Raw genomic sequence first — 12,010 nt, forward strand, 5'->3', positions numbered from 1 at the left:
TTGATATCATAAACACGAAATGCCTTCTCCTACGCGTCTAAAACAAAAAACAAAACAGTGTTTTTAAGTCAAGCTGCACACAGAACAACGTACAGAATGCTGTGATTTCTAATTGGAGTTATTTAGATAATTTCTATGAGGTTTAAGACAGCACAGGCGTGCTTGTTGGATTCATTATAGACCGCAGAAAGTAGTTTCTCTTTCGTGTGTCCTTTCTTGGAGTAAGGGAGATAACTTGCGTAACTAACGACGAACGTTTTTAATCCCGTATTCCGCTAGAGGCGTGCAATTACGTACACTTCGCCTTAAATAAAGATTCTGATGAATTATGAAAAATTCTATGACATGCTTCTTCTGATTGGTACTCGAAATCCAATGATAAAATTTGTTTGCACATGCGTATAATGACTACCGCAGAAACATGAATTTTATCAAATTGGCATGCATTTGAAAATATTTTGCATTAATCTAAAAACACTTTCAACTCTGAAATGATCCATATATTGTTATATTATGACAACGATGTGTTTTATTTGAAATAAATATTAATTCTATTGAATTTATTGAAGTGTTCAATCAAACTATTCATCTCAAAGTCAGCACTATCAAATCCTTTTCTTACTGTAATTATTGTTTGTGCAAGTCGGCTGAATTCATACAGTGAAAATGCACCGCATATACAATACTAATGAATCGCTCTACAGTGATAATGAAAGTAAAGTATCATTATTCAACAGTAAACATGACTCCCATAAAGATAGCATCATAGTGGAATTCAATACAATATGGGCAAACTGAATAACAAAAGCTATTCTACGTTATTCAAAATTAATAATTGTGTTGTAATGAATATTTTTTGCAACTACATCTTTCCTGCTAGTTTTTAATCACCTGCACGATTTGTTCGTAAAACGTCCTAAATATTCACCTATTTCGGTATATATTTCACGTATGGATGGCTCTCGGCGCGTTCAAAACCCGTTCCAATCTCTTATTTTGTATAACTTGTATTATTTATTACTAAATATAGTACATGTGAACAATTTTCTTCTTTTTCTTCAAAACTCATTATGTTTTCGTCTGTTTATTTACCATTCTACATCAGAAATGCATGGCATATACAGTGAAAATGGTATTTTAGGATCCGCACTTTACATACACTGAAATAGTATTACAGAGGAAATCAATAGGTTATATCTAAAATACTTAGTAGATGTGGCATGATAGACTCTCCACAAGAGATATATATGGGTCATTTTCAAAAAATGTCGAATTTTGAAATTGAAAAACTTATTAAAAGCTACTTATTCAAACAACCCTCTACATAAGCAAATCAAATCAAAACAAACAGTACTTTAAGAACAACATATTAAATGATGCAATCTTAATGATGTCATACAAGAATATCTTGAAACATTTTTTGATCGGTGGTACAATATTTTGTCTATCCTGTTACCATTTTCAAAAGAAATTTTGGGTTATTAAGAAAAGGTTTAGATAAAATGTTAAGCTTGTTTTACGTTACCAATTAGATGGTTTTCAAGAGAATAAACTTCTATATATATTCATTCTGTAAAATAATAGATTATTTGCCAATTTTCTAGGTTGTACTGAAAAATGGCTCTAAAAATTGTTTTTTAAAGGTTGTAAAAATTACCACCAGTAATGCAAGTCTAAGATAGCAATTTATATTGTTCGGCCTTTTTTCACTCTTTCAAATAAACCCAACATCAAGTAAATCCCTTATAAGTTAATTTACTGTTCTCTTTATTTCGTTGGTAACAGGAACGTACGTTTCTGATATATCACTATATAAAAGTCTATCCCGTTACCTTTTTGTCTATCCTGGAACCTTTTTGTCTATCCTGTTACCGATATCAGTATTGCACCTGCAAATGCTTAATTGGAAAGATTAAGACGTTATAACCTTACGATGAGTTCAAACAATGAAATATTTCATTCGTTTTCCACCTACAGGTTAAGGTGGTACCCAACACTTTCACTAAAATTCATTTGGCTCGTTTAATTTTCATAAAATTTTGTCAAAGTATTTACTTTGACCCTTTAACAAAAATATGAAAATTTCAAAAATTTTGAAAAAACCGTTTTGTCAGAAAAATTACACTGGTTATATAGCAGTTTGACAAACACCAAATTTAATCATTGAGAAGCTTAATATTCCCTTTACAACACAACGTAATTAAAACATTAAGCTGACTTTACAGAGTTATCTCCCTGTAGTGTTAGGTACCACCTTAAGATAAAAAAAATTAACGACGTTTTCGTCTATAATTGTCTATCCTGTTACTGTAACAATAGCAACTATAGTAACAGAATAGACAAATTTCTTCGTTTTTGATTGCTGTTGTGAAATAACTACTCCCTTTGGTGAAGTGATTATGGTTTTCTATTGTGAATTTGGTTTCCAACACGTTATTGCACTTTTTAAAACCATTTTGTTAGTGTAATTAATCAAAATGGTTGGTAACAGCATAGACATGAAAAAAAGTACGCTTTATTTTTTTCACTAAATGTCTTGAAATTTCTTTTCTCTACACTGCCGTTCAAGAAACGAGGCGTTTTAAATGTAAAGATTACTTTGCATTTTTGAAATCAACACTGACTGATTCAATATTCATAGGGAGAATAATTTAACGTTCTTAGAAAGTCCCTTTTGCAGATATCAAGGCGATCAGAAAATCGGAATAAAATTATTTGAAATGTGTTTTTCTGACAATGTACGCACACAAATACCCCCAAAATCGGCCTTAAATGCAGTTTAATCTTATCAAAATAGATGTAAGGTGTGTTTATTATTAATGTTCTGAATCACAAATCCGACAAGCTTTCATTTAAACCATTACAACTGAAATTTCCATTAGAAATAAAAAGTTTAGCATGGGTGTACTGAAAATTCGACATTTTTTGAAAATGACCCATATATGTAAAAGAAAACGTCTATACAATTATAATTTGCTTTTATTTAAAGAAATGTCCATATACGTTAATATAAAAGTTTGTTAGCGCTCTTAATTTATACTGTTCATTCATATTATATATAAATGCTCTGATATTGTTTTGAAAAAAATGTATTTTTATCACATTCTGCTGAACTTTCCAACCATATGGTTACAGTTTGGGCAGGTGTGAACAACATCCTTACATCCGTCAACAAGGAATGGAATAAAACAACAAAGCCAAAATCTACAAAAAAAACCAGTCAAATGATTGAATGTACAATGTTCATGCGCGGATTCAGGTGGGGGCGTGGCTGCTATCCGCCTTCCTAAAATTTGCAATACATATGTTGTCCTCTGATTAATAAAGAACGTTTCTATAATTTTACTTGAAATTTATTTTTGACTCGCTCAGCTCGGCGAAAATATAAGTTTGCGTCCCCTAACTTAAAATCCTTGATATGCCCCTAATGTTCAACCATGATATATATATGGTAAATTCGGTACATTTAACCAAATGCACTTTAGAAGTACGCAATGGTATTTAGATAGATTGGATACGATTTACCTTGAACGGCAAAGTAATTTATTTCAATGATTTAAATAATTGGTTGAATAATTTTAATAATTGATTGACTAATTTTTATAGACAAATTTATTTATCTCAACTCTAAGATCTGAAACCACATGTTATGCATATATAAGTGAAGGACATACAAATATATATATCATGATATTAACAGGCTATTGTTAAGTAAACGGGGGTTTATACATTTGATAAATTTTTCTGTTAAAAAAACATTTATCAATATAATTTCAAATAATTTTCTATACCTAAGGTACACAAACAGACTGTAAGCGCCCAATCTCAGTTATATATTTTAATTCTCATTATGTGAGACGTTACGCGCGATGTTCGTACCTCATTGGAAAATCGATGTAGTTGGCAAGATGCAAACTTAAAATATATAATTTTGTGATATCATATTCATTGCTATATTACGGATTTTAAAAATTAATGGTTTTTAAAATAAAAATGAAAAAAATAATTAATGAAACTATGTTTTATGCTGCATGAGACCAGCTTCATTTTAATAAAACGACTATTTTTAGACTGTCCCGCGTAACATATTCCATTTATTGTAACCACTAAACTATGATTTTCGTCTAAACTATTTAATATTTTGAAAAACGGTTTTTTCCATTACTTAACAGAAAGGTTCTTGCAGTCTCTTATGCATTTTTTAATGACGTTATGATGACGTCATAGAAAAAAAAGCGTTCCATACTACAAGGGCAAAACTGTCCCACGCGGGGAAAAAAATGGGATTCCAGATTTGAGAATCAAAAACGTTTATCTAAAATGGAAAAAGATCAGTATTTGTATTTACTACACCAATGTTAATTTGCTTAATTTTATGACTTTAAAGACAAATATCCTGAAAAATGATATATGGTAATTTATGAGCGATTTTTCAAAGGCTTACAAGGTTGTCGCACCGCCATTTTTTGACGTAAAAACGCACTCATCTCAACTTTACGTCAACTGTTTGCTTATCAGTGCTCGTATAATGGTAGAATTTTATTATTTTTTAAAATGTTATTTTTCTTAACTTTTCAAAAATGTAAAATACATCAATTTTCAATAAGAAGTTAAACAGTCTCGTCGATTTTGCGGAGTCTTACAAGAATGTCGCACTTGCTTAAGAACAACGTTCTAGTCGACGTTTTGCCTTGAACGTTACGAAATATTCGCGACGTTGTGTTACGCTTACATGTACGAACATCGCGCGTAACGTCTGAGTAGTGTTTTTTTGTTGTTCTTTTTAGTTTTTCAGTTTTTCTCTCGCTGCAGAAAGCGAGACTTAGCGATGATAATCCGGTGGCAGTAGTTTTTGTCTGGCGTTTTATCATGACCTAATTTTCATGGTTCAATGGTCAATACTATATTTTTGAGATCTAGTCCACTCTTATGTACTATGGCCAATACTTCAATATGCCAAGTGTATGAAATGATTGGAAGATGTAAATATTTGTCTAACAGAGCTAAATTTATCATGATTCATTTGTCAATAAAATCGAGAATGAATATGGGGAAAGTGTCAAAGAGACAACAACCCGACCATAGAGTAGACATGTTTAGTTTTCATGGTACGTTCTGTTTCTCGGATACTATTCAAAAATAGTCCACTATACTTAGTGTATTGAAATGATGGTATGGTGCACATTTAAGTCTGGCATGTTCATCTGGACCCCTTTTTTCAAAAGTGATCTTTGAATTTTATTGGCTAGGTCTTATGTCGATACCATCACAGATATATAGCTGAAAGAGGCTTCGTGTACTTTTGACAAATTGTGACTTTGATGGAGATCGAGTAAAATTGGCACTCATACCACATCGTTTTATATCTTTTTACTTTGAAAATTTTCTGATGTAGCATTTTGTTGGTTTAACTTGTCTTACTAGTCGAATATGGTGTTTTATTATTCATTCAATATAGCATACCCAAATAGACAGAGACATCCCGCCACTATCCAAGCCATCGTTCCTACTTCAAATGAAATGGCTGTCATTACATCTGCATTGCATGATGGACACGTCGTACGTACTGGTGAGTCTCTGTATGTCTGTTGTAACACTAACGTCTGCGGCTGTCCAACCACAACTGTTGACGTCTGTTGCTGCTGCCCACCACCGTAAGCTGTGAATATATTAAAATGTACAAAACATGATTCTTAAAAATCTGTAATATTTAGGACATTGTGTTGTATGTGTGCTTGTAATGAAACAGAATGAAAGTTCAATATAAAAATAAGGAAATGTGGTATAATTGTCAATGAGCCAGAGGCGGATTTAGGGGGGGGGGACAGTGGGCACGTGCCCCCCCCCCCTTTTTGGGAAAAAATTTGGTTGCTTATATAGGAAATCACTGAAGTGTGACTGTAGCGGGCCCCCTCTCAGGTCAGTCAGTGGGCCCCCACTTATGAAAATTTCTGGATCCGCCACTGTGAGCAATAACCAACAGCTACCAAAGGATGACAATGATGTACGCAACTTAAGGTCACCATGAGGCATTTGACAATGAGCAATAACCTACAGTTACACAAGGACGGAGATGATCGATGTATACAACTATAGGTCATCACGAGGACTTCGACAATGAGCAATAACCTACAGTTACACAAGGATGGCAAGCATGTACACAAAGTGTATGTCACAATGGGGTCTTCGACTATGAGCGATGATGTACACAATTATAGTTCACCATGACACCTTCGGCAATGAGCAAATCCCATACCGTACAATCAGCTGCTCATTCTTTTGGATTGTGTTGCATTATTTTCTCATTTGCAATCATACTTTCTCCTTATTTAAATATACATTTTATCTATATAATGTTATTACGGAATATGTGGATATGTTTTTTTCAATTCTGAGGTATATGGCATTTGGGGTATTTAGATTTATTTTAGAAATACAGTACAGTGTATCATTTTGTACTTTTTTTCGGTAAAAAATATCAATTAAGAAGATGACCAGGCCACACTTAAAAATATGTTGGTTTGCTCAATTCCTACTCAAAGTTAAAGACAGTGGGTAGGTAGGTACATGTAGGTAGGTAGGCATTTGCTTTTCTTATTTGAGCAGAGTAATATTGAAGTGTTTTTTTTATTTTTTAGTCTTAATGTCTATCTAATTAAAACAAGAATTTGTCCCAAGTATAAGGATGCACCCGCACTATCATTTTCTATATAAAATGGACCGTGAAATTGGGATAAAATCTCTAATTTGGCATTAAAATTAGAAAGATCATATATCATAGGGAATATGTGTACTAAAATTCAAGTTGATTGGACTTCAACTTCATCAAAAACTACCTTGACCAAAAACTTTAACCTGAAGCGGGACGAACGGACGAACGGACGAACGAACGGACGCACAGACCAGAAAACATATTGCCCTTCTTCTATCGTAGGTGGGGCATAAAAATCTTTTTCTCATCGAGACAAAAAAAGATTTTGAGAAGGCTGCCATTTTCTGGGTAGGTATGGTTAGGGCAAACAAACATATTCTTTTTTATGGCCCCAGTTAGTGCTTTTTGTTTGACTTCTTGTTCGACAAACATGTTTTCCTAATGAAAAGTAATGGATTTAAAAAATATAACTCATATAATTTCATTTCTTTGTATTTCTTTGTATTCAGAAATTGTACATTCTTTTATAACCATATATCATAATTATTGTTATCATTAATGGTGGTTTACTTTGAAGGTTTAACTCATTATGACGTTCGCTGTTCAGTTATTTGTGTTCTCTTTAAATATTGTAAAGAGAATGAAAAGTAATGGATTTAAAAAATATAACTCATATAATTTCATTTCCTTGTATTCAGAAATTGTACCTGTTAGGGTTAGGGTTAGGGTTAGGGTTAGGGTTAGGTTGTATTCAGAAATTGTGCATTCTTTAGAACCATATACCTTGGGTTAGCTAGGTCAATTTAACATGTACGCCCGAACCTCGATGAGGGGCCTGAAGGACAAAAGATTCGTACAATAACAATGTCAACCGACATCTGTCAGGACGACATAACTAATTTCAGCTGATCTATTGATTGTTATCCATTATATCCAATTTATCACAAATAAATCGTAACATATATATATATATATTTCCATGTTTGGTTTCAATTAGATATTAATCATAATTGATAAATGGTTTCATTTATGTTATACAGTGGCAAATTCAAAAGGCATACATAATTGAGATCATAAGCATATTTCTTACTGAATAGATAAGAATGACCGAAAGAATGACAGAACAAAGAAATATAGGACAGAGACAGATAGTTGTGTTAAATATATTTAACTGGTTTTGTCTTCAAAAAGAATATTTTATTTGTGTACAAAGTGTTGTTAGTATGTGTAAACTAATGGCAATATATACCATGCCCTCTCAGCCGAAATCGTAATCTCATTTCAATGAAAGAAAGTATTTGAAAGCTTGCCTCCCTGTTCAATGTGTTATTAAACGGTGACCAGACCAGTCTGATTTAAATTGCGCAAAGATAAGACCGCCTGTCGGTATAAAAATGAAAAATGAACGAAAAAAAAATTGCTACAGAAACTAACCATGAAAAAAAACCTTCAAGAAAGTTTAATTAAATTCGATGAAGGTTTAAAAAAGCAATTAATATGTAACAAAATTTAACCTAGGATTGTAAACTGAATAAGATGCAAAAAGAAATTTCTTTTAGTTTAACTCGTAAAATACGGGAAAACTGATCATATATAATTTCGTCATTTTGCTCTCGATACTCGTTTGACCATAAACAGTTTTTGTCAAACTACCGTAAAATTTTACAATCTTTGACAAAGTTGTTGATATCTTCAAACTTTAACCACGTAATGAACCTACATGTACATAGTTGTATTATTGGCACCGCCGACAAAATTTAGGACCGAAATGTCTCGCTTTCGCGACATAAATGTCAAAAGCTAGACAAAAAACTGCAAACCACATATCGAATGTTTTGTAAACAAATGAAGCCGTTAGTTTTGAAATGTTTAACATTTGTTTTTTTTTCGGGTCATTGTATATATCGCTGCCTATGTGGTACAGATTTGGGTCATTATTGAAGGAAGAACGAACTGGAACCATATGATATATTGTTTTGTGTACAGTGTCAACAGTTATATTTTCATATGAAAGTCTTGGGTGAACAGTAATTTAAAATTTAAATATCTAACTAAACTTCATGTCGACCGACATAATACCTTTAATAAAGAGTATATAATTATGTACTAGTAGATAAAATTCTAAATTCATGTCCTTCTCTTTTTCACCTCTCAACAATTTTCTGTTGTTATAGTAGTACAAGTTTAATAAAACGGAAAACGAACCAATAAACAATTCTAATTAAACATTAATGTAAAAAATGGTTAAAAAATTAAACAAAAATAACATATATACATGTAGCTGACTATTTACCTGGTGGAGGCTGGCCATGCTGTTGAGGCGGTTGACTATACTGCTGTGGCGGTTGACCATACTGCTGTGGAGGCTGACCATACTGTTGTGGAGGCTGACCATACTGTTGTGGAGGCAGACCATACTGTTGTGGAGGCTGACCATACTGCTGTGGAGGCTGGCCGTACTGTTGGGGCTGCGACTGTGGATATGGTGATCCCTTATCCATATTTATCAAGTTGGTTTAGATATAGATTGGGTCAAATGAAATACATGTCCGATTTAAAAACTAACTGATTTAAAGTTGTAATGCTATCAACCGAGACTCTACTTTGGTCTTCTATTATATTGTTCAAACACATTTAAATATACGTCTGTTAGACTGTGACACAGTATTATGTAATACTGACAGGGGAGGATCCAGCCTTTTTTAAAAAACGGATTCCAACCCAGGATAGATGTGTGTGTGTGTGTGTTTGTGTGGGTGGGTGTGGGGAGGGGCAGGCACTTGTCTCAGAAAAAAACCTTCTTATATGCCTTAATATAACACCTAGTGATATATTAAAGTATATATATAAGAATTTTTTCAGAGACAATTGCAAGTGCCTGTGGGGAGGGGGCAACCATATGTTCCTATTCAAAAACAGTAATTGTTGAAATAGGTGACTCATACCTGGACCACTGGAACCACAACTGCATACTGAGTCACAATATGACTACTATAAAACTGTGTTAAGTAGTCTCAGACTCGCTTAGACATGACACTATTGAAAAACACAGCCTGGTTTCATTTAGTCGGATCGAATGCAATACGGATTCATTTCAGGGATGAAGACTGGGCCCGTCGGTGACTATGATACCGTATATATTATGTCTAGAGTAAATGGACTAAAAGAGCAGTTTCTAACGCATCCGGTTTTTGCGTAGAATTAATTTTCTACCCTTGAAATTCAATATAGATAATTTGAGATATTATTTTAATTTTATTTGCACATCATATCAGACTCGGACATCTCTTGGACTGAATTTTAATGGGCGTATTGTTATGCGTTTACTTTTCTACATTGGCTAGAGGTATAGGGGGAGGGTTGAGATCTCACACACATGTTAAACCCGCCGCATTTTTGCGCCTGTCCCAAGTCAGGAGCCTCTGGCCTTTGTTAGTCTTGTATTATTTTTATTTTAGTTTCTTGTGTACAATTTGGAAATTAGTATGGCGTTCATTATCACTGAACTAGTATATATTTGTTAAGGGGCCAGCTGAAGGACGCCTCCGGGTGCGGGAATTTCTCGCTACATTGAAGACCTGTTGGTGACCTTCTGCTGTTGTTTTTTTCTATGGTCGGGTTGTTGTCTCTTTGGCACATTCCCCATTTCCATTCTCAATTTTATATTTTATTGATATACTGTTCCAAGATCCCAGATCCCAGTCAATTTATTCTTTAGTATATATTTTGATAAATAAATGATTTGAACAAAGCACATCATATCATATGTTTTTCATACGTTGAATGCGGATGCTCATTTGTGCCATAGGTACTTTGGGATAGGGCACTTTTACACACACACCCTTTTTTCTTTAAAAAAATCCGCTATTTTTGTTTGTATCTTTAATCATATTGCGTTTCGCTGTTTTATGACTCTGTTTTCTGTTTTCAAATTTATTTATTATAATATCATATTTTTTTAATATATTCAATATATGTCTCTGATTTAAAATGCTACTGAAAACACATTAGAGAGGGGGGCAAGGGGTTTAACTGTTATGCTGTTATGGAGCAATTTAATTCTTTGTTATCTGTTATTTTGAAAATATATTTGCTGTTAGCTGTTATTGTCTTATTCATTGTTAGCTGTTATTGGGCTTTTAGTTTTTTTGTTATCTGTTATTGTGATAATGTATTTGCTGTTAACTGTTATTGAAAATTGGAATGTTAGCATTTTTTTGACAGCCAATATTCGGTAGAAATTGAAGATCATTGGACATTGGGGTCTACCACTAGTAATATGTTGGTCCCGTATTCGGAGAAGGATTTCATTAACATATACCCATTACAGAAGTGAGGTCCAGTATATCTTATGATTATCCTTTGTAATAAATTCCTTTTTTTTTTTTGAACATGTATTTAGAATTATCTTATTTTTTTTTTGTATGAGGATAATGTTCCTTGTTTCCCGTACAAACATATTAAATCAGAACAATTAATAATATGACAAAAAGGAAAACATATGGCCAGGAATATCTGACAAGAATCTCAATTAAGGACTATGTCCTTACAACCACTTGAACAGTTAACCTTTTATATAATATGGTACATTGACTCAGCTCTGCGATTCTTTTCAAAGCAGAATCAAACACATTGTACAATGAAAGTTTCAACCATGTACTGGGTCCCGAAGCAGCACATAGCTCATTACAAAGAAAGATTTATTTCGTCTTCACTGCGCCATTGCTCCTCTACTAAACTATGTATTCTACTTACTAGTATACTTGGTCCAATCAATAGCCTGATAAAAAATTGTTCAAAATGAGCATTTGAAAATAATGGAATAAATTACTTTTGGAGTGTCAAAATTGGTTCGAGGTACTTGATAAATTGCATGCTTATAATTGGTGCTTTTGATTTTTCTATCCTATATACTGACAACTTTGCCTCGTAGTCTTATTAAGAAAAATTCACACACCTCATTAAATAGGCATTTAGAAAAAGTCAGAATGCGAATATATATATTCAAACTCTTTTAGGTCATTTTTTAGTAGCAACTAACACAAGAACTATGTGAATTGAATACCATAACCGCCCTTGAATTTTTATTGAATATCATTTTTGTCTCTTTGACATATATTCCTCATTTCCATTCTCAATTTCATTACACACTTTTTAAATTACAAGCATGTGTGAGTTTCTATAACTGTATAAAAACAAATGCTGAAAAAGGTATTCTATAACAAATAAACAGCTACGCCATGAGCGCACGACACGCCCGTCGTCCTATTTGAAATATTCGATAACTTCTTTATGTCATATCAGATATTTATAAAAATTGAAAGGGAGCTCATGTCAATAGAAAGTAACAATTCACCA

The 12,010-nt window shown here is 33.0% G+C and overlaps 1 protein-coding gene across 1 annotated transcript; it reads right to left on the reverse strand.

The window, feature by feature from the left end:
* Nucleotides 1-2,961: 2,961 nt before the first annotated feature.
* On the reverse strand, nucleotides 2,962-9,294 carry LOC143042186 (lipopolysaccharide-induced tumor necrosis factor-alpha factor homolog). Its single transcript, XM_076214454.1, has 3 exons — nucleotides 8,946-9,294; nucleotides 5,464-5,659; nucleotides 2,962-3,204 (listed from the first exon to the last, which is right to left on the reverse strand). Exons 1-3 carry the CDS (start codon nucleotides 9,151-9,153, stop codon nucleotides 3,099-3,101), a joined length of 510 nt encoding a protein of 169 aa, XP_076070569.1. The 5' UTR covers nucleotides 9,154-9,294; the 3' UTR covers nucleotides 2,962-3,098.
* Nucleotides 9,295-12,010: the final 2,716 nt, after the last annotated feature.

This window comes from Mytilus galloprovincialis, chromosome 8 (assembly GCF_965363235.1).
Source record: "Mytilus galloprovincialis chromosome 8, xbMytGall1.hap1.1, whole genome shotgun sequence".
NCBI lineage: Eukaryota > Metazoa > Mollusca > Bivalvia > Mytilida > Mytilidae > Mytilus > Mytilus galloprovincialis.